Here is a 21,749-nt window from a genome sequence, read left to right as displayed (position 1 = left end):
CAGTGGTGTAAAGTGTCCAGCATACAGCACGTGCACAACACATTTTATTTTTTTTTTAAGATTTATTTATTTGATACAGAGAGAGAGAGTGCTGAGGGAAAGCGCTCACGCATGCACAAGCAGCAGGAGCAGCAGCAGAGAGGGAGAAGCAGGCTCCCCGCTGAGCGGGGAGCCCGATGCGGGGCTCTATCCCAGGACCCTGGGATCATGACCTGAGCTGAAGACAGAGGCTTTAACCCCCTGAGCCACCCAGGCATCCCCACAAATATATTTTAAAATGTGGCAATTACTGAGTGAGAAGCCAATTAAAAAATGGTGCCAGGTACCACTGCAGTAACAGAGTTTTGGTGCTTTCTGGGGTTTGGGTTTATTTCTTGTTTTTTGTTTGTTTGTTTTACTTTTTTCTTTTTGATTAATGGAGTATACTGGATGTCTCTATAATTGTGTTCACATGACTGCAGAACCTGAAAGCTTTTGCTATTATTGATACACAACATACATACTGGTCTTTTGATACAAATTAATACATACATACATCACATATATACATACACATATTGTATCATATATATATTTTTGAATTTTTGGAAACTTTAGCTGTGCTGTCAACTTTAGGAAAAGTATCCCAGTTATACTATGTTGGACTGGCATTGTACAGAAATTAATAGCCATATTCGTCTAGAAATGTTACACATAATTTTTTCCATTTGTATAGGGGTAATGCACTGTATCAGATATGTAAGGTCTTACCTACATAGGTTTGATTACAGAAAGTAATAAAGTACTCTCTAAATTAAAAAAAAAGTGGCCATTATTAAAATTTTAAAAATGTATCCTGGGTACATACATTTTTTGTTCCTAGTCAAGATTAACTTACTGCTAATAAATTTTAGAGAAATTCATATAGTACCTAAAGTGCCTCATATGATAACTTACCATTTCACTTGCAAACAGAAAATCCTAGATAATTAAGCTCTTGAACTCTGCCTACACTTGAACCTCTTTAAGAAGACCTTAGACTCTTCATGAAAATTAGGCATGTATAAATGGCAGAGAACTCTAAAGGAATTAAAGTGAGAGAGGAACGAGAAATTGAAAGCTAGGAGGAACTTTAGAACAGGATCTGATCCAATCCTCTTACTCTCAGGTGAGGAAAGAGAGGCTCTGATCAGTGGAACTAGACTGAATGAAAAGAGAGTTGAACTTGGATCAGGGCGCTCTTGCCACAAGATTTCTTCATTTAAAAGGGAAGAGTTTCGAAAATTAACACTATAATCAGCTGACTTTTACTCTATGAGTTCAAGTCCAGTGACCTCAGATGTGAACCTGAGTCAACAACAACAAAAAGCTACACAAAACAGAGAATGTGCAGAAGGTGCAGAGTATGGACAAAGGGAAACAGGCTTGACATAAATTTAAAGAGGCCAGGTTAGCAAGGCTATTTCACTCTTCCTGTTGAGCCATTCCCTAGGTCTCCTAAATATATTACCCAGCGCCATTTTTCAGCACTCTAGCTCAAATTTGAAAGACTGGCATTTTCTCCAAAGTCTGCTCTGCGGTTAATTACTTGCCTTCTGACTACCCTGGGGAAAGCCAAGAAACAGGTAGAATGCACCTGTTGTTCTTGAGTTCCATCTGAGATGGAGGCTGGCATTCTATTCACCTCTGAGGAATGTTAATTGCTGATACCAGCATGACAGGTGCAATGAGGAGTAGAAAAATGATCAATGAATTCGAGTCACAGAACAGCAGCAGAACTAGAGACCATGAGAAAGCTTCCCAAGAGCTGTAACTTTAATTACTAATAATCTGTCTGGAATTCAATTTGACCCTTAAAACAGATTTTTTCAACAGGGCACAAAGTTCTGAATTTCTACAATGGTGCCCTGTCCACAGGAGGGGGAAAAAAAAGAAACAACATGTATAATCCTGTTTTCCACGTTACTATGGAGTCATTCACCAACCCCAATGGCCTCCTGTGGCTCGCTTCTCCTCTCTGCTGTAGACGCCATGCCTCCATTCCAGATCCTTACTGGTGTGGAGTCCTATCTCTTTTGAATTCTGAGTCACTTCCTTTCCCCCTAGTTTTGTGCCCTAAAACCTTCCTGTTTCTTTAGAATATAACACTGAAGCCAATTTCCCTATGAGTCTACTGAGTTTTTGCCCTCCCCTTTGGCTTTTGACTACACAGCTAACTGGGGAAAGAACATGTGTGCTGATTACCTGCACACAGTGTGATATGTTTATCTGCAGAAGTTTCCTAACTCTGTGACCATCTCCCCAATACACACAAAGTTATTCATTCAATTTTAAAATATTCCTACGATATCCTATTTACTCTCATGTGGGAATGGAAGCACAAAGAAAGAGGAATTCCTGATAAAATGGCGATTGACTCAAGAGATATAAACTTGAAAGACTGTTTACAAACAAATGCTTTGAAAATAGAGTCCCCAATTTAAACGTCAGTTTGTTAACATTCTAGAAGAGGAAGGGGGAAAAAATTTCAGACCAAGAAATAATTCGATCTTTGAGTTAATGACTGAAGAATTTGAGCCAATTCTTTCTTATTTTTTTGGCATTCACAGGACTTTTTCCCCCCTTTTGACCAATTCGTGACCAGACTGAATCCCAAGAGTTCTCTCTTTTGTTTAAGGGCACTACTTCCGTAAATCCCATTTCCTTACAAGGGCTCCTCACCCCAACAATCTCCTACTTCCCTTCAGTCTTCCTCAAAGCCTGGTCCCAGAACCAAGAACATCAGTATTGCCTGGGAAACTTCTTAGCAATGTTTATTATCAGCACACCTGCAGCCCAAACCTGAATTAGAAGGGGAGGGGGGGCGGGCAACGACACACACATGGGACACAGACACACCGGCAGTCTATGTTTTAACAACACTTCCATGCTGAAGCTATCGATAATCATCAGCCTCTGACACCAGATAGAATACGCCAGATTCAGGTATGCTGTGGGGACCACCTGAGTCCAATGCCAAGACATTTCCTGGGTACTTATTAGCCCCTTTTCAAGGTACCACGCCAAATCTAGAATGAAGGAAACAAAGAGGGAAGCAACAGTGCCAGCCCAATTTCTTTCCTGAACTCAAGTAGAAAGAGGCCAAACGAAGCTTCTGTGAACGCCAAGTTGTAACATGGTTATCTTCCATCTCACTTTTTCAATTCCATCCACCCTGCACAATCTTACGTGCTGTAATCAACTCTGAAATGTGCAAGTTTACAACAGAATAAGTAAACAAATACTGAGTTGACATCAAAATAAAAGTAAAACAAATCTGGACTGCGGGGAGAGGAGCAAACTCCCAATTTCTCTTTGATGACCCTTGTTAATGACTTAATAGAAGTTTTTTAACAGAAATGAAATAGCAATTTTAATTAGTAAGTTCAATAAAAACAACCACCATGTAGAGGTTCCTTAATAAGTATATGAATGCGAGATAAAAGATCCTGAAGCACTTGAAAAAACGGCAACACCTCTTGAAGAACACCAGCCTGATGAACAGACACAGGTCCACAGCAGGTGCAGCATGACATCCTGGGAAAGCCTGGCCTGAGAGTTTAAGCTGGCCTGAGGATTAAACGAACCAGAGATTTTCAATCTCCACTGTATATTCAACTCAACTGTGAAACATTCCCAACCTACCAACGCCCCCGGCCTTTACTCTCCTACAATCTGACAACTTCCCAAAATTAGCCAAGGGATCAACTGTGTATTTGTTTTTACAAGTGCCCCCTGGTAATGTGTTATGCAAAATTTACAAACCACGATGTTAATATAACCAGCTTTAAAATCCTGAAATAAATAATATTAATAAAATTCTGAAATGTCAGAGAGGTTATCTTAAGTATATAACACAGGAACTAGGGCACTGAAAATGTGAATGCTCAACCCACAGAATAAAACCTTGTCTTGATCATGAAGAATAAATTAACCAGGGCCATCTGGATGGCTCAGTTAGTTAAGCTTCTGCATTCCGATCAGGTCATTTCGCAGGGTCCTGGGATGAAGCTGGCACTGGGCACACTGCTCAGCGGGGAGTCTACTTCTCCCTCCTCTCGCACTCTCTCTCTCAAATAAATAAATAGATAAATAAATAAAGACTAAATTAACTGAATTAACTCAGATCTTGATTTCTAATTTATGGGATAACATGCCATGCTTGGGCTATATTTTATTAACATTTTGTGATTATTTCATGCTTATACTCAAAGACAATTTAAGTACAGGGGTGCCTGAGCGGCTCAGTTGGTTAAGCCTCTGACTCTTAGTTTCAGCTCAGGTCATGACCTCAACAGGAGGTGGAGTCCAGCACCAGGCCCAACCTGGGAGTGAAGCCTGCTGCAGATTCTCGCTCTCCCTCTCCTGCTCAGGCTCTCTCTCTAATAACTAATTTTATTTTTAAATAGAACTTACAATCTGTTAATAATTGGAAGCTTTTTAAGTTAAGTAAAAATGTGGAAACCTCTACAGCCAGAAAGTTACCACAAAACTGGGGTTAATTCTGGTTCTATAATGCAACATATAAAGTGTCCATAAAAGTGTCACATTTAAAGTCTGCAATGCTTCCATTTTAACTCAAGACAAAGAAAGACTTGAAGAGTTGAAAAAACTTACTCCCCTTTTACCCAGCTGCCTTTACATATTCAAAAATAGTGAGCAAAACACCTTCCAAGTCACTGAAAACTGCCTCAGAGAAGCAATGCCCAAGTTGATAAGCAGAAAAAAATATTTACCTTTTTTTAAGTTTGCCTCTTTTTTTCCTTAAAGATTTTATTTATTTATTTGACAGAGATCTCAAGTAGGCAGAGAGGCAGGCATAGAGAGAGAGAGAGAGAGGCAGGCCCCCCACAGATAAGAGAGCCCAATACAGACCTCAATCCCAGGACCCTGAGACCATGACCTGAGCTGAAGGCAGAGGCTTAACCCACTGAGCCACCCAGGCACCCCAAGTTTGCCCTTCTTTTTAATCCTTTTTTGTTTATCCCATGGCTTGTCCAATTAGGAGAGAGTACAAAATGTTCACTATTAAAGAACAAAAACTTTTCAGAAGACTAGATTCTGCCTATCTTTGAGAAACGTACAATTCGCGAGAGCCCATCACTCACCCCATCTCTTCTGTGTATGTGCCTTTGGCCAGCAAGTCATGACCACCCTCCACACATCTAGGATTTCTGCTCCCACTTCTACACATTGCCCTCTCCACTGCCCTCACCTGGACTCTCCTGGCCTCCTGCCTGTCCCTCCCAATCACCCATCTCACCACCTCCCTCCCTGCCACTTTGATCACACTGGTGGTAGAGAAAAACTACTCCATTTAAATCACAATTTAAAGTGTACTCTATCCCCATGCCACTCAGTCTCACAGAGTGTACTCTATCCATCCCTGGGTCGGACAGAGTTTGAGAGTTTACTACTACAGATAAATGTGATAATTTCTAACTGCACAAAAACATTTGTAAAACATAAATAAGTAATCTACACAAAAATATTTGCCAGTAACGTAAAAGAAAAAGTTGGTCTTTCTTTTACTATTAAATAGCCTTATAAATATTTTCCAAGATGTTCCCAGCCTAGTTCTCACAAAAGGAAAAAATGTTATCAGAGGAATGAATAGAATAATCATTCCCTCATGCTTTTTATTGGTAAGCGGACCTAACCCACATAATGGGCTTCTTCAGAATAGCTACGTGTTTTTAAAAACCACTCTTACCTGCATTCATTATCCTAACTTGAAAAACTGAGAGTAAACATAATTAAGTACAATAACAAACAAAAAGGAAAAAGAACCTCTGTAAGTAACTCTGAATTTTTTCATCACTTTGACATGAATTTTTAGCAGTTTATTAGTGACTTTCCTTTATTCTGGATGCCTAGTAGGTGCTGGATAAGTTCTGGAATACAAAGATCAGTAGGTATGACCCCCAACCTTGAAGAAACCTACCCTCTAAAGAACCCTTTACAGTCTTCCTTAAAGACACTTCCAACATGCTGTTTTCCATTTCAAGTTCTAAGTGTAAAAAATACAGAAAGAAGAAAGCAAGACCCCACAAACTATAAGCTATGAAATGTGGCAGACAAGTGAGGTTATAGGACACTGTTCACTCTTCTGAATTAGCAGGCATGCAAAGATCTGAGACATTTAAGGAACTCCAAGCAGTGGTACCTTCAGAAATAACATTTTAACCTTTGTTCAAGTCTGAAAGGCAAAAGGGCACACAAGCTAAATTCCATCACCTAATTTTTGAAATGTGTTCTGTTGAAGCATTACAACAAGAATGTGAAGACATCTTAACGACTGAGCTACCCAGGTGCCCCAAGACATCTAAGAGAAAATTCTAACCAATCCCACAAGTTCATGTAGGCTCTCCTGGGATATTTTAAAAATGACAGGTAATGAAAATGAAGAGACATTCAATGTCTGCCCTTACAATGGCTCCTATTTACTGGAGTTTACCAGGACTCTGAAACTTTCTACACAGTATTTCATTTAATCCTCAGGGTGACACTTCAAGACCAATATCGTCATTCCCAATTCTACAGATAAGGAAACAGAGGTATGGAGAAATAACTAATTCTGTGATATACAAGTAAGATGCAAGGAAGTTCTAAACTAGGTAATCTCGCTCTCAAACCCCCAAGATCTTACCCGTATGCCTTACAGCCCTTCAGCCATGCCAAAGAGCAGGACGCACTAAATGCAGATTAAAATCTGTATAAAACTTGGATCCCCTGGCTGGCTCAGTGATAGAGCATGTGACTCTTGATCTCAAGGTCCCGAGTTCAAGCCCCAACTGGGCGTGGAGCCTACTTTAAAAATAAAAAATTTAAAAAAAAAAAGTAGTATGGAATTTAATTGAAATGTAAAAGGCAAGGCATACCCAGAGGAACTGTTTTGTAGGCCTGTCTCAATATGGCCGCTCGGGCCTGCTGTGAGAGTTAACTACCTATCACCCCAAAGGAAAGCAATAACTAAAGCTTGAGCTACCACAGAGCTTACTTTAAATGCATGGAACAATGGACTGGTTTTATCACAACTTGCATCTGAACAACATATACATTCCCATAAACCTTCATCAGACCCCAGGAAAGCAAGTCTAGTATACACAGGCAGTAAAATGGAGGCCAGACCTTCTTCTACAGATTTCCATGAGCAGGATAATCACATCATAGCCCACGATTTATTATGACATCTCCTTAGAACAAAAATAATCTGCAAAACTGCATCCGTTACTAGATAATGGTGATGACGAAGGCTCTTGCCATGGATACGTATTAGCGTTATCCCCACCTTAGGAAAGAAGAGGGAGGCTGAGAGGTTAAGCATTAGCTAGAGAACAGCCAGGGATCATACTATATAGCACTGACTTTCAAAACATCATCTTTACAACTTCTAACAGATAAAATCACTAGAACTCTACTTGGAGAAAAAGGCCAACGTCTGACAACGTAATACTGGGTGAGGTTTTATCTGTCTTAATTATGCAAATGCAAGAACAGCAATAAACCATCAAGATAACTGGCAAGGGCAGAAGGAGAAGGACAGAACACAGCAGACACACTGGGTACCTCCCTTGACAGGGGCTTTACACCTCCCGGGAAGCAACGTAATTTGACACTGATGTAACCCAGTCTCATGACTCAGTCCCAGCGTGATGACAGCTGCAAGTACCACCACAGACCTTCCTCCCATTCCTTCCAGAAACTGGACTTTGCTCCAGGCCCACCAGCACTTACCAGCCCTTGTGGGGACCACACTACTGGTCAACTTCTAGTTGCTCAGCAACAAGCCTGGATCTCAAAGAGGCCTCTTAGGTCCACACTGAGAATGCCTGCTTGCAAGTAGAGAACTGTTTGCAAGTAACGGCTGTACATGTCTATGTATGACAGAAAAGCCAAATCGTCACGTTCAAAATAAAGCTCTCAAACATTTCAGCGATCAAGTATATTCCAAAACACTGAGACCCAATATTACACACATACACCCGGCAAAAAAGTGCTTTGTCCTGAAGCTACCATTTAAGAACCATAAGATAAATCGGCAAATTGATGGAGTATTTCAAAGTTTTCCTAGAAACTCAGACCCTCCCTGCTTAGAACCTCACTGGAGGACTGTGAAGGAACTCTCCCCAAATAGAGTTTTGGAGCAATCAGAAAGATAGGATACTGGAGCTAGCCTGGGCAATTCTAAAAGATTTTCAAGGGAGCCCCAACTCTTCAGGATAACATCTCAGATTAGCAATCAGTCAAACTGCCCTCCTCCTCCACCGCAAAAGAAGTGAATTTTCAAGGAAGTTTCTCAAAATTCTAGTCTTGTAAAAAGAAAAAAATATTTCCACTTAAAACACATTCTACAAATATACTCAAATAACAATGTAATGAAGGCTTGCGAAGATGCAGAGGAAAGGAAGGCACTCACATACAAACCACCCAACTATTTCTGATGGAACACTTGTTTGCAGATGTCAGCCAAGGTAAGAGTTCAGTCAGCCTTAGCAGACAAGCTTCATTCCCAACAGGTCTTTTCCCTTGGTTTTAAGCCAGTAAAACAAGCACTTCTTATTTATATGCAGAGTCTGCCCTAAAAGAGTAGACCATATAGAAGCTTTGCTTGTGAAACGATAGTCTACCTCGGGTTGTAAACCCCTCGCTCTGACACCATTCCTGTCATTTCTCCGCAAAGCCAGAGATGCGCGTTCCTCAGGATCTGTCATAAAATTCTTAGCAAGAATGACAGGTCAGTGTTTTAATGTGCCAAACAAGTCCAAATGAGGGAATTTAAAAAAAAAAAAAAAAAGTAACGTTTAAGTCCCTATGGCAGTCTGGGTGCTGAATCCCACAAAGAGGGGCAGGGGTGGGGGCAGACGAGGAGATTCAGCAACATGGAACCGCTCTCCATGGCGTCATTCACAGAGTCCCTGAGCAGAGCATGGTGTTCAATGATACAGTCCCCACACTCAGTGGGGCAGGAGGAGAATCCAACACAGAGCTGGAGGGGAGGGGAAAGTGCCCCAGTGTCATGGCAGCCAAGCCACAGCCCGGCCAAAGCAGGGGTCTCCTCGAGCTCCCTCCTACCACACGCTCTACTGTCATTTCTAGGTCTCAACCCACTCACTGCAAGTGAGCAGAGTAAACCACATCTGCAGAAGGTGTCCATTTCTTGTGGGCAAAACGCATCAGCATGACATTTCTTTAAATAGGATTCTTTATTAAAATAATGGTGCTTCCCAAGCATTTTACTTTAATCTTTTTCTTCTATCACCATGACATCCACCTATTTTCTTCAGGCTCACAGTCTGTATCTAAGTCTTAAAACACAAATTTACACACAAACACACACACACACACACACACACACACAAATGAAAATTGCAGTTTTAGGGGTGCCTGGGTTGCTCAATTGGTTAAGGGTCTGCCTTGGGCTCAGGTCATGATACTGGAGTCCTAAGATTGAGTCCCATGTTGGGCCCCAAGCTCAGCCGGGGCAGGCTGGAATAGGGGGTCGTCTGCTTCTTCCTCTCCCATTCCCCCTCCATTTCTCTCTCTCAAATAAAATAAAATCTTTTTTTTTTAATTGCAAGCTTTAATATTGGAATATGAAGTAATATAAAAGTACCTTAGATTCTCAACATGTTTCTCTCAAGGAAACTGACTAGCTTCAATTATCCAACATTTTGGGAAATGAAAGTCCTTCTATGGAGACTTGAGAGACCATGAGAAAAGTGCTGAACTACATATTTTAAAGCTCCCAGCACAATGATAGAATTTAAAAGCAAAATCATCACACCTGCTGGGATGCCAGGATCCGTCAAGGATCTAGTCAGCAATCATTAAGAGGCTGTGGGGCTGGTGAGCAGGTTGAGGATACTGTGTCGCAACTAGGTTCACAGTCTAATTCAAGAGCCCAAGAGCAGTGCGCACAGATAGCCAGACTGTTGCGGACAGTGCCACCTCCACCTGCTCCTCCAGGAAAGCAGAGGTCGGGATGGAATGGAGTGGTCTAGGAGGGCTCCTGGAGAGACAGATCCGGAGCCCTAAAGGAAGTGTACTATTTGTTTTGGCTGAAGGATTTTACAGAGAACAGAGAAATGGCCCAGATAAAAAGATGGCATGTGTGGACAGGAAGGAAGTCTGCGTTGCCAGCACCTCAGCCCAAACAAGGATATGAAAATAATGGGACAGACCTGCAGCTGCCCTCTATTAATTCCTGAATTTAAGCAAAGTCAAGAATTCATATTGATTGCTAAGATACCTTTTTTCTCCCCTAACAATTGGCTCTTTATACTTTCATCTGGCCCAGGGAAGAAAAATCTTTTGTCTAGGGTGCCATAGGTACAGTGCTGCCTCCAAGTGAGAATAAACTATGACCTTTTGGGGCCTTTTCAAGACCTGTGATTCATGTTTCATGGAAAATATTGAGAAATGTTCCATTAGAAATGAATCTGCTTTCACAGCATACTGTAGGTTTCCTGTGTTTTTCTTCCTTCATTATCACCAAGGACATTCTCATGAAAACAAAATCTTGTTTTTCCCCCCAGAGTAACCATATTCTTTATATTGATTTGCTCTGAATTTCCAAACTGCCTTTTCATGGCATCACAGTGAGCTTCTGCTGTCTTTTCAGTCACATTGTGAATGTCCTATAGACAAATTCAACTACAAGTAAGGAGGGTTGACTTCAAGTAGTGTAATTTCAAAGTTTCCAGGAAGGCCTGGCAATCAACTTGGTTCCCTACCCCAATCCCTGCCCTCCACCCCAGCAACAATCCCTAACTTGCTGAAATATCAGTGCCGAAATAGCCAAGTTATTAAACCGCCAGTTTCAATAGTGCTATAAGCGATGGTTATGACTTCAAAATTTCCAGAAAGGCCACTTCCAATCACCACTCCTACCTACCTACCTACCTACCTACACACACACACACACACCACCCCCCCCCCCAAACCACCACCTCCCCACCTGCTGGCTGGGGTTGAATGAGCACAACTAGAGCTGCATTCTCCTCACTCTAATCTTTAGTACAACACAAATGCTTCTTTCCCAATTTCCCATTACAATATGATCCAATTTCAGGTGGTTTCCTAATAGGTTTTTAAAAGGTAAGCAAGAAGACTGCCCCCCGCCATTACCAGTCGTCTCCCACTGGACGCTTCCTCTTCAGCAGCTGGAGTCGCAAGCCCCACCAAGAAGCTCAGCCCACCCCAACTCTGGACCTGGTCCTAACTCGGGGAGGAAATAACTTAAGGAATTCTAAATCAGTACTCCTGTGTCATACTGTGTTCTGTTAGTTCTGGTAACAGGAAATCTGTCTTATCCCAAAGACCCAATTTCTGAAAACCATCTCTACTTGATCTTGGCCATCTGAGTACTCATCCTGGTATTCTGCTCAGAATCTTGTTATTCCAGGAACAGGAACCCACCTCGCTCCTGTCACATGCCCAAAGGGAATGGAGTCCTACTACAGGAGTTCCCTGATGTAAAGCCACAGAGCAAGACAATAAAGAGTTCATGCTCTCGAGTCAGACATACCAGGGATGGAAACTCAACTTTGCCTCTTCTAACTATGGGAATTTAGGTGTATAAATTAACTTCCAGGGGCCTCAGCCTCATGTTTATCTAACCATACTCATTAACAGAGCTAAATCGGGGCAACAAGAGGGATGTTAATGACAGTGAAAGAGTAATAACGTTACAATTTATGTTCGAATTTACAAATACATTGCCTATTACTACATTCTATGATGATATTCTCTACCCACCTGAAATGAAGCATTCACTTAATTTAGACAGGAACTCAAAAGAAGGCTTGGGGGCTGGAGGGAAGCCACCACTCAGTGACTGCCTATTATGCAATGGTGACAGTCAATGGGTCTGGACTTCAGGTTGCTTCCATCTCCTGCAATTCATTCTGTTGTCCCAAAACTTCCCAAGCCCTAGCAAACCAATTAGCTCCCTGTCCTGGTCCCTTGCACCCAATCCTGTCATTTCAATTAATTGGGCCAGGTACCACCATGCCCTAAATGGAGATAACCATAGTCTATGGGTGTTCAGAAGAGAACAAAGGATGGAAGACTGAGGAAGCCCAAGATAAACGGCTCCCCAATTGTGCTTTAGTCAAAGGCATTTCTGAAATCATTGGATGGGGTGTTAATGTCACTTATCTCAAAGTATCATCATGAAAAAATACAAAGCTTCCATTGTGAATAGAGTGAAATATTTCCAACATTTCCTGGAGAATACACCAATTACTGACATGAACACACAGACACAAAGTGGGGGAGAGACTGGCGCCTGGGTGGCTCAGTGGGTTAAGCTGCTGCCTTCGGCTCAGGTCATGATCTCAGGGTCCTGGGATTGAGCCCCACATCGGGCTCTCTGCTCAGCAGGGAGCCTGCTTCCTCTTCTCTCTCTGCCTGCCTCTCTGCCTGCTTGTCCTCTCTCTCTGTCAAAACAAATAAAATCTTTAAAAAAAAAAAAAAGTGGGGGAGAGACTAACCTGATGAACACACGTGAGCACACACACACACACGCGAGCACACGCACACATGCACCCATGCACACACAACAAAAGCAGGTGGCACAGAAGAGTGGATTTCATATATGTAGACCTACTCAGCAACCCACTGCTTTTTTGGTTTCAATAGAAAGTATTAACACACACGCAGTTGTAGAGGAACACAGTCCACTGGCCAGTTAATTCATGGGCTCCCATGTTCCCATGATCAGAAGCTCAAATTCATTCTTACTGAACTGAAAAACCAAGTTTATTCTATGGAGGTGAAATGACTTTTTATCTAATTTTTCTAGCATGATCCTTTTTCGAAGTGGATTTTGAGGTTTTATTTGTTGACAATACCTATTTATTACAGAACTACAAGTAGGTAAAAGATTTTATATCCCATACTATCTTAAAATATTTATTTCCTCTTTTCTTTTACCTTAAGTTTCTTTGTATGACTCATCACCAAAGACTAGATTCAGTTTTTAAATGGCTTAGAAAACCAAAGATCAATCTCAGGAACATAATGGTCAGAGAAATGCAAAAATCATTAGTAAAATGTAAAAATCATTAATAAAATGGTTAAGTCTTTTCGGATTATCTATCTGCAATTAAAACTGGCTGGGCCTGAATCTTTGAAAACAGACTTATTTCTCCAAAAGTAGAAGTTTTTTTTTCCTGGTTTTTGTACCTAGAGAACAAAATTAAATAGAAAAACTACAAAGTGGCATGGTCTGCTATTAAAAAAGCAGTAGAAAAATCACCTTTTTTCATGCAGCTCATTATGAGAAAATAAAACTGAAGGGCATTTCCCTTCATTCATTTCTGCATTGGTGAGCAAGTCCAGAAATTAAAGATGAGGGCTCTGATCAGATTCTTGGCCAATCACTAACCTAGTACTGAATTCCATTACATGCCAATTTGCCATCTGCCCTATAATCCCAATCACTGCCAAAAAGAGCTACTGCAAACACCGCCCCCTGACACAGCAGTGTTTTCAGACTATGTATCTGGACTGAGCATCTTGTGGTTCAGAGTATCTAAGCCATTTCTCTCCAAAGTGAACTACAGAGAGGCAGCACTGGATTATACAAATAGGAAGTAAGTGAAATGCCCTAGGAGCTACACTTAAAGAATTACACCCAAGGAAGTGTCGCCTACAGCTGGAACTTACTTAGAGGACAAGATTCTGGACTCTGAGCTGATGCTGTAATGGAGTTAAGACATTTAGAGAACTTCCGAGGAACTATTCCGTATATGGAGGGCCATGAATTGTTAGGGACAGGCGATGGACCATGATGGGCAGCTTTTTAAGATGGCCTCCAATGATTCCGGCCTGCTGGTGTTCCCACACTGTGCAAATTCCCTTTCTCAAGTGGATTGGACCTGGTATCACCCCCCTGCCCTCAGTTGCTACTCTGATGAAGCCAGCTGCCTCACAGAGAAGGCTTAGCAAGGAACTGAGGGAAGCCACCTGCCAATAGCCCACAGAAACCTAAACCCTACCAACAACCTCTCAAGCAAGCCTGGAAACAGACTGACCCTTAGACATGCCTTTCAAGGATGGCAGCTCTAGCCCACACCTGGCTTTCGGTATCTTGAGAGGCCCAGGGCTGTGGGACACAGCTCAGCTGGGCCTAAATTCCTGACCCACAAAAACTGAGATGATACATGTTGTTGTTTTAAGCCTCTAGATTTTGGAGCAATCCATTAATCAGTAAAACAAGTAACAGGTACTTACTACAGATCTTACCTGAAAAAACATCATGTCGTTGGCCTCATGTTATGTATTTCAAAGTTTTAACTAATTTGAAAAAGTTATTGTTCTCAATGGAAAATTTGAGGTCCTTCAAAATCTCAACAGTTTCTAAATTCCATAATATATTAAAAGATACTGCAAAAGCCTTCCCAAGTTAAACTCACTCACGTAAAAGTCAACCGAACACTAGAGGTATTTACCTTTGCCCCTTTATTTATCATAGGCCTACATTAGCATCGAGACTCTATTTCACAGAAAGAGTAAAACGTTTTTAAAAATCCAAGATAAGTGATATGGAGACACAAAGAACAACTCTACTCCCTTAAAACAAGAAATAAAAGAGAAACTCCTCTGGTTAGAGGCTTACAAGAATTTCCTTACCTTGAATGCACTGAAGTGTTCCATCCTCTGCTCTTATTGTGAAAGTCTCACCTGGATTAACTTGAACGAGAATGACCTGCAAAATAACACATTAATTTCAATTTAACACTAGAGCATCTGGGGCTTCTCTTCCACAGTTTTATTACCTGAATTTATGACCTAGACAGGACGTGTGTGGCACAGAACCCCGTATCAACACAAAACTTAGGATAGGTCTTAGACCTGGTTCAGAGTTGAAGGGGGTCAGTATACCCACTTGAATTTAGCTAAGTGAATTCTTCTGCGTTGGTTATGATGTTACGTACCTAAAATGCTCAACTTTTTTTTACTCTCACACAATTCCTTTTTTTCTTTCACTAATTTAGAAATGAGAAACCAAGAAGAAACGAGACCAGATACTATGCTTATAAGGGAAAAAAAGACACAGAGAAACGTGGCTCTGGGCAAACACTGCGGCACACATTCTTCCTAAGTGTCCATTACTGACTCGGGTTGTAGGAGTCCACTGTGTAATAAAGGCGGCAATTTGTAAGAAAAATGTTCAGAAAATAAAGTATCTGTATAAGTTCTGGAATTAGTAATAAACACTATAAAATAAATGAATAATAATATTATGAATAGGTCTCACTCAAATTTTTTAATCTGTTATCTAAATGTCAGTGAACATTAATATTTATTTTAAAAAGTTTATTTACTTATTTCAGAGAGAGAGAGTGCGCACACCAGAGAACCCAAGAGTGGGAGAGTGGCAGAGGGAGGGACCCTTTAAGCAGACTCCCCTGCTGAAGCGAAGAGCTCCACGGGAGGCTCAATCCCCAAGCCCTGAGATCAGGACCTGAGCCAAAAACCAAGAATCAGACACTCAAATGACTGAACCACCCAAGCGCCCCTAATATTTAATCTAAGTAGGCAACTTTCAAGGCTAGACCATGCAGAGCAATGGCAAAGTATGTTGTTCCAAGAGCCTCAGTTTTAGATCTCATCTAGTTCTTTAAGTAACAAAAGGAAAAAAAAAAATCACTGGATTTACATCTAAATACAAATCAAAGGACATAATCTAAGCTTAAAAACTGAGGTGAAATATCACACCATGGGCAAGGTTGACACTACAAAAATAATGACTGTCAATTTCTGGAAACTGGACAGAGGTCAGTGTCACATTCATCTCAGGGTTCTCGGAGCAAGCCTTGTCCCTCCCTGCGTCGAAACCATCAGGCGTACCGTTCCCTGTCCTTCTTCATCTCTGCCTGTCACCCACCTTACTCCTTCCCTGACCAGTGACTCACGCCTATTCATTCCTGTCAGCCTAAGAAGCGGCATCAGCTTTTCAGGACAGGACAGACCTCCCACCGTGTGTCGTAACACAGGTGTGTGTGCCCTCACACACATCTATACATCTGTACATCCCCTTCCTAGAACTGACAACTCCAGAGAGCTCCGCAATTATTCTAGGGTCTGTCTTTGCTTCTTTAATATTGACTCTGTAAGGACTTAAGGGCTCAAAACTGTACCCGGCCTAGAATAAGCACTTGATAACTATTTCTACTGAATGAATAATCAAAGTCATAAAAACACAAAGAAAACCAGTGCAAACAATATTTTAACTTAGAAATTGAGCTTTCATAATATTCAATTTAAAAAGTCAACTTTTTTTTTTTAAGTCAACGTTATTTACTTCATGTACCTAAATTTCTGTTCTGTAAATGTGTTTGAGATCAGAGCCGTTTCATCTTTAAAACCTAAACCTTTAATATCCATGTATTTTGTTTCTTCTAATAATTCACCACAGGAGACACTGTTAGGATATTAAAATTATTTAAATCAGGAAATGCATTAACTGGAGAAAACAAGATCATTCAGGAAAAAGCAGTCCCAGCTTCTCCCTGGTGCTTCTCATTACCTTGAATTATAACGGTGGTTTCAAGGCAATTTATTTTTCCTGTACAGTAACTGTGTCAATAATCTTTCAGTCTTAAGTATTCAAATTCTCACCAATGTAAACACACTGTGCCATTTTAAGAACTCAAAAGGAAATCCCTTCAGATCTCTACAGAGTGATTAAAACATTTCAATTGCTTTCTTGAAACTGAGCTTTTAAAGGCATTCCTAACATGAAAATAGTTTCAATTTAACTTTATTCGTACATAGACATAGAACATAACTTGACTATAATGGAATTTTTAAAAATACTCCAATAAAGAAAATTATCTGTGTCTTTTTAAAAGTCCTTAGACCAATTCCAACATTACTGGAATAGAGCAGAAATCAGTTCTTGTGTTGAAACCTCTAGGGGTAAGACCTATAATACAGGCCTGTAGAATTAATTAGTTAGGAAAAAAAAAAAAAAATCAAAGGACACCAAGACTATGCCCCAGATACTCTGTGACAATCCCAAATTCATGTACTCTGTCCTCCACCGCTCTCATAATTATCAGACAATGTGTCCTGAATGCAGGTCCTGAAAGTACAATTCGCCAGTATTATGGAAAGTCCCAGGCAGGAAAAGGGATTTCTGAACTGGGGTACGCTCCACATTCTGTCACATTACCTGTTCCTCACATGACATGAAAAGTGTCTGTAATGGTTCCTTAGCAGTCCCTGACACCAGGCCACCATTCAAAGCCTGCAAAAGCCATTTATGATAACCCCTCTCTGCTTATGGAGGCCGATTCCTGACCCCCACCCTGCTTCTTCAGGGGGAAAGGTGATAGGTAAAGAGCTTTTATGCATCCTACTAAAATACCTCTCTTCAAATGTTTCGTTCCTGTAATTTTCCCGGCTGCTGGGTTGCTATGGCAACCAGATTATAATCTGCCAAGTTACCTCAGAAACCAGGCAAATCTCCTGCGTCCCAATATCAATTTTTCTTAGAGCAAAAGTCATTATTTGAGCAACCCGCATTCATCCTGGCACCGAATCATTTTAAAAGAAAGCATTTTATTACACTGAGGTCCACTCCACCTTGTTTTCACTGTCAATAAAGGAGAGATAAAAAATAAAGTTTTGACACACACCAGTCCAGGGATCTCATCCCTGACAACAGACATGAATGAGAGGGCAGAAGTGCGCCTTCCATCACCCAGCCCTGAGGCACATGAGTTACGCCCTGGCAGGCTCCCTGGTGTTTAACCTTTCCTATGACAGCAGCCTGCCCCTCTCTCTCTCTCTTGCCCTCTCTGCCCCTACTCTGTCTCCCTCCCTCCTTTCTCTCTCTGGCCACAAGGCAGACATAACTGTCACAAGTTCTCACAAATGCAGAATGTAAAACATCCTATCACTGTACAAACCTCTTTTTTTTTGTCCACTCACTAAGCATTTCCTGCGTTTCCAAAGTCAGTATTAAAACAATTCAAGCCACATTCTGTGTCTCATCAGAGGAAAAGAGATTTTAACCCCTGATAGATTCTTCTCCTCTAGAGAAACCAAAATAGAACCGTGTTAATCAAATCATAAAAGCATATTCAGGCTACGCTTGCTTCATCAGGTCAGTTTCACATCTGTTCCAGCTACATGAACCAAGTAGCCCAAAATAATCAGAGGCAAGTTTGTCAAAAATTAGTGACAAGTAAGTACCCATTCTTCCAAAATCTTAATAAAACAAGTAGTAGAATTGATATCATTTAACAAAAAGCTTAAACAGCATCGTTAGAAAGCTCTGCCCAACAAGACTACCAAAACAGGTGTCAATAGATCTTTCCTTAAAGGTATAAATCCAACACAGTTTGTTACCCAGTAGAGGAGGAAAAGGAAAGCTACTACTGCAATTTAAATTGTGGGTGGCAGATTAACCAGATCAATGGTATCGAAGATCATTCCTGGAGGCAAATTCCTAATTTACATCTCAAAAAGATCCCCAGTCCCCTTACCCAACCAGCTCCTGCCCCATATGTGCCCATCACAGAAGCTTCTGCTGGGAGGACAGTACTGACCAACCAAAGATAGAATGTTACATTTGCAGTTTTCCTGTAAGTTAAATCCAATAGCCAGACACTCAAGATACAAACCTTGCCAGGAGAGGGGACCCTGTTCCATTCCAGAAGCTTCTTCCACTTGCCACACTCTGTGAGGTTTGTCTTACTCTTAACTATGTTATGTATAAATGAACACTTCTCACTTGTAGTCAGCATGTATGATTACCCAACACGTATCTTTAGGGAGAAATAATGATATAACCTAAAAGCTGCAGAAGAGTTCCCCCTAAGAAAGGATTCTGTCAAGAATAGGTAGTAACTTCTTTTTGAAGATTTTATTTATTTATTTGAGAGAGAGAGAGAGCAAGCACGGGGTGGGGTGGGCGGGGTGGGCGGGGGGGAGGCAGGGCAGAGGGAGACAGAGAGGGAGAAGCAGGCTCCCCCATAAACGAGACTCGGGCTTAATCCCACAATGCTGGGATCATAACCTAGAGCCGAAGGAAGACACTTAATGACTGAGCCACCCAGGTGCCCCAAGAATATCTAGTAACTCTTAAAAAGGGACTTCTGATTATATGAGAGGAACAACTACACTTTTTTTCTGGATTCACACACACACACACACACACACACACATATATGCACACACTCCAGATTCCCAAACTCCACAGAAATCCTGCCTAGCTCCACCCAGGCTCTAGAAGGCCCAAACCATCCATCAATACACAACTTTGAGAACTGATCATGAGAGGAATAACTGCACTTTGTTTCTGGATACACGTGCGCGTGCGTGCGCGCGCACACACACACACACTCCAGATTCCCAAACTCCACGGAAATCCTGACTAGCTCCACCCAGGCCCTGGAAGGCCCAAACTATCCATCAATACACAACTTTGAGAACCTGGACTATAGTCCAGACCTGGTCTCCAGCAAACTGAAAAGTGAGCATCATATGTTTTCTCCCTTTGCTCCAAATCAGGAAAAGGGAGAAGATGGGCTGCAAATAACCAGCAATTATCTGGTGGTGATAATACACCAAAATTAAAATATGACAGGTAAAATAGAAAGGTACTAGAAGATGATGAGAAAGTACTGATTGTTTTATCCGCCCACCTGTCCTAGTGAAGCCTGACTCCAAAGCTGGCAGGAAAAACACACACAAGACCAGGAAGCCCGAAGAAGTACTTACTCACTGGGTCAAGGCACAGGGACACACATGGTACTGAAGCTGTTGCTTGGTCTCTAACACTGGTAGGACAAAACAGTCTTGTTTTGTTTCTTCCTGGACTTTAGGACTCGTTCAGTTTATTTTCTTCTTTTCTAAAGATTTAACACCTAACGTGAGGCTGGAACTCACAACCCTGAGATCAAGAGTCCCCCCCTCCACCAACTGAGCCAGCCAGACACCCCCAGACCTGTTCAGTTTAAAGCAAGGAGCGAGAAAGATACCAATGCTTCCAAATTTTTAGTACTCTTGATGTCTTCAAAAAATGGAAGGTTCAAAAGTTGTCGCCCTCAACGGACTATTACTTATCTCTAAAATTAGCTCAGAATGATGTGGGCTACTTTATCAACTCCTTTTAACAGCTCTTTTTCTACAAGGATTTCTACACAGCTACTGTTAAACCCCTGTGGTCTGCCAGGTAGGTACTATTAACCAGATTATATAGATGGGGAACTGAGGCTTAAAAAGAGGGGAAGTGACTCATGTAAAGTCACAAAACTACAAAACGACTGAGTTAGCCCTGGAACCCAGCCCCACCTGACTAAAATGCAGGCTCTTCTATTACACAAATAGCCTCTCTGATAGGCATGGGCTTCACAAAGTCAATTCTTCGTGAACATACTTTAATAAACAGTTACAAGGAGAGAAGAACTCACTTCACCGGGTCAAGGGCAGGTCTCCAAGACGGGCTCTAAGGACGAGATGTGTTCTGGGAAACCCAAGCCCACTCCCTATGCCAGGGCCCATAACTCCCAATATGACAGTTGGGTGGTAAGGGAAACCTCAACTAACAACAATGGCTTTTATACTGAGTCAGGTTTATCCTCATCAAGTCCTTATCACGTCCTTGAACTCCCCTGGATTCCTAAGACGGACCATGGAGTGAATCACGGGCTATCACAATCACCAGGTGCCACTTCTCATGCCCCAACAGTGGACATAAGAAAAGTAAAAGAGGACTCCTGGGACAATGGCAGCTATAGCTGCTGTGCTTCCCAAAGCCAGCTATGATTAACAAAAAGATAGGAATGGATTAATAAGTAACCAAGGGAAAAGAAATCAGATAAACCAGTGAGGACATTTTTATGCACTGAAATTATGCCAGTGCCTGCTGAAACTCTATATACATTCAGAAGAGTTCCAAAAGCCCATTTCATGAGAGTCCTCAGAAGAATGACTATGATATCTCTATTAATTTAGCCAATATCAAGAGTGACAAGAATGGGTCAGGCATTCCTCCAGGCACTGGGAATAGAGCCTTGGAGAATACAAAGTTCTGCTCACCTCAGGCTGACAAACAGAACTTAGGCAGGATGAAGAGGGGTAGAGAGGGGGTAGAGTTTAAAAAGAAAGAAAACATTTATAGATAGTGCTAAGGGCTATAAAGAGAATACAATGGCAGCTTGTAAGAAATCATACATTTCTACTCTAATTGTACACTGCCCTGAATAAAGAGATTCTATTACAAAAAGGGCTGCTGTTTAAGAATAAAAATATAGCCTTAACTTAAATGGAAAAAATGTGAAATGTAATATAGATGGCCAAAACTAGGTTAAAAGCCTCTTTTAAGAGAGCCACAAATGCCAGAGTCTAAGATTTCAACTACAGGACTTCCAAGATAAAAACCAAGAATATAAAAGACCAAAATTCTATGCAAGCTTAAGTATAGTTTCCCCGGCTAAAGTAACAGCCACCAAATACCCTTGGTGCATTTGAAGCACCACGTTTACTTAAATAATTTTAATTGTATTAAATACATTCTGCTCATAGCTCTCAGGGCCAACACTAGAACTCTTCTTCCTTTAGTTGACAATTAGGCTCACTGAAAATAAAATTTGGTTCTTGTCAACACCACTTCAGGGTTAATCCTTGTGAAAAATGTCTACCAGGTTAAGACACAACCCCCTTCTCCCCCTCAATTCCATCAACGCACCCCACGTCCATAGGCTGGG

General features: G+C 41.3%; 1 protein-coding gene across 2 annotated transcripts in view; it reads right to left on the bottom strand.

Moving 5' to 3' along the window:
- Window positions 1-21,749, bottom strand: part of FNDC3B (fibronectin type III domain containing 3B) — a 338,384-nt gene that overhangs the window by 230,004 nt on the left and 86,631 nt on the right. For both annotated transcript variants that reach the window (XM_004756586.3, XM_004756587.3), the window contains exon 3: window positions 14,659-14,734. In XM_004756586.3, the coding sequence (XP_004756643.1) occupies window positions 14,659-14,734 (76 nt within the window). The remainder of the gene's footprint in view (window positions 1-14,658; window positions 14,735-21,749) is intronic.

Source organism: Mustela putorius, unplaced genomic scaffold, assembly GCF_011764305.1.
Source record: "Mustela putorius furo isolate JIRA1106 unplaced genomic scaffold, ASM1176430v1.1 tig00003834_pilon_pilon_pilon, whole genome shotgun sequence".
NCBI classification, from domain to species: Eukaryota; Metazoa; Chordata; class Mammalia; order Carnivora; family Mustelidae; genus Mustela; species Mustela putorius.
The sequence above is the reverse complement of the archived record's forward strand: the minus strand, read 5'-3'. Positions and strand labels throughout refer to the sequence as shown.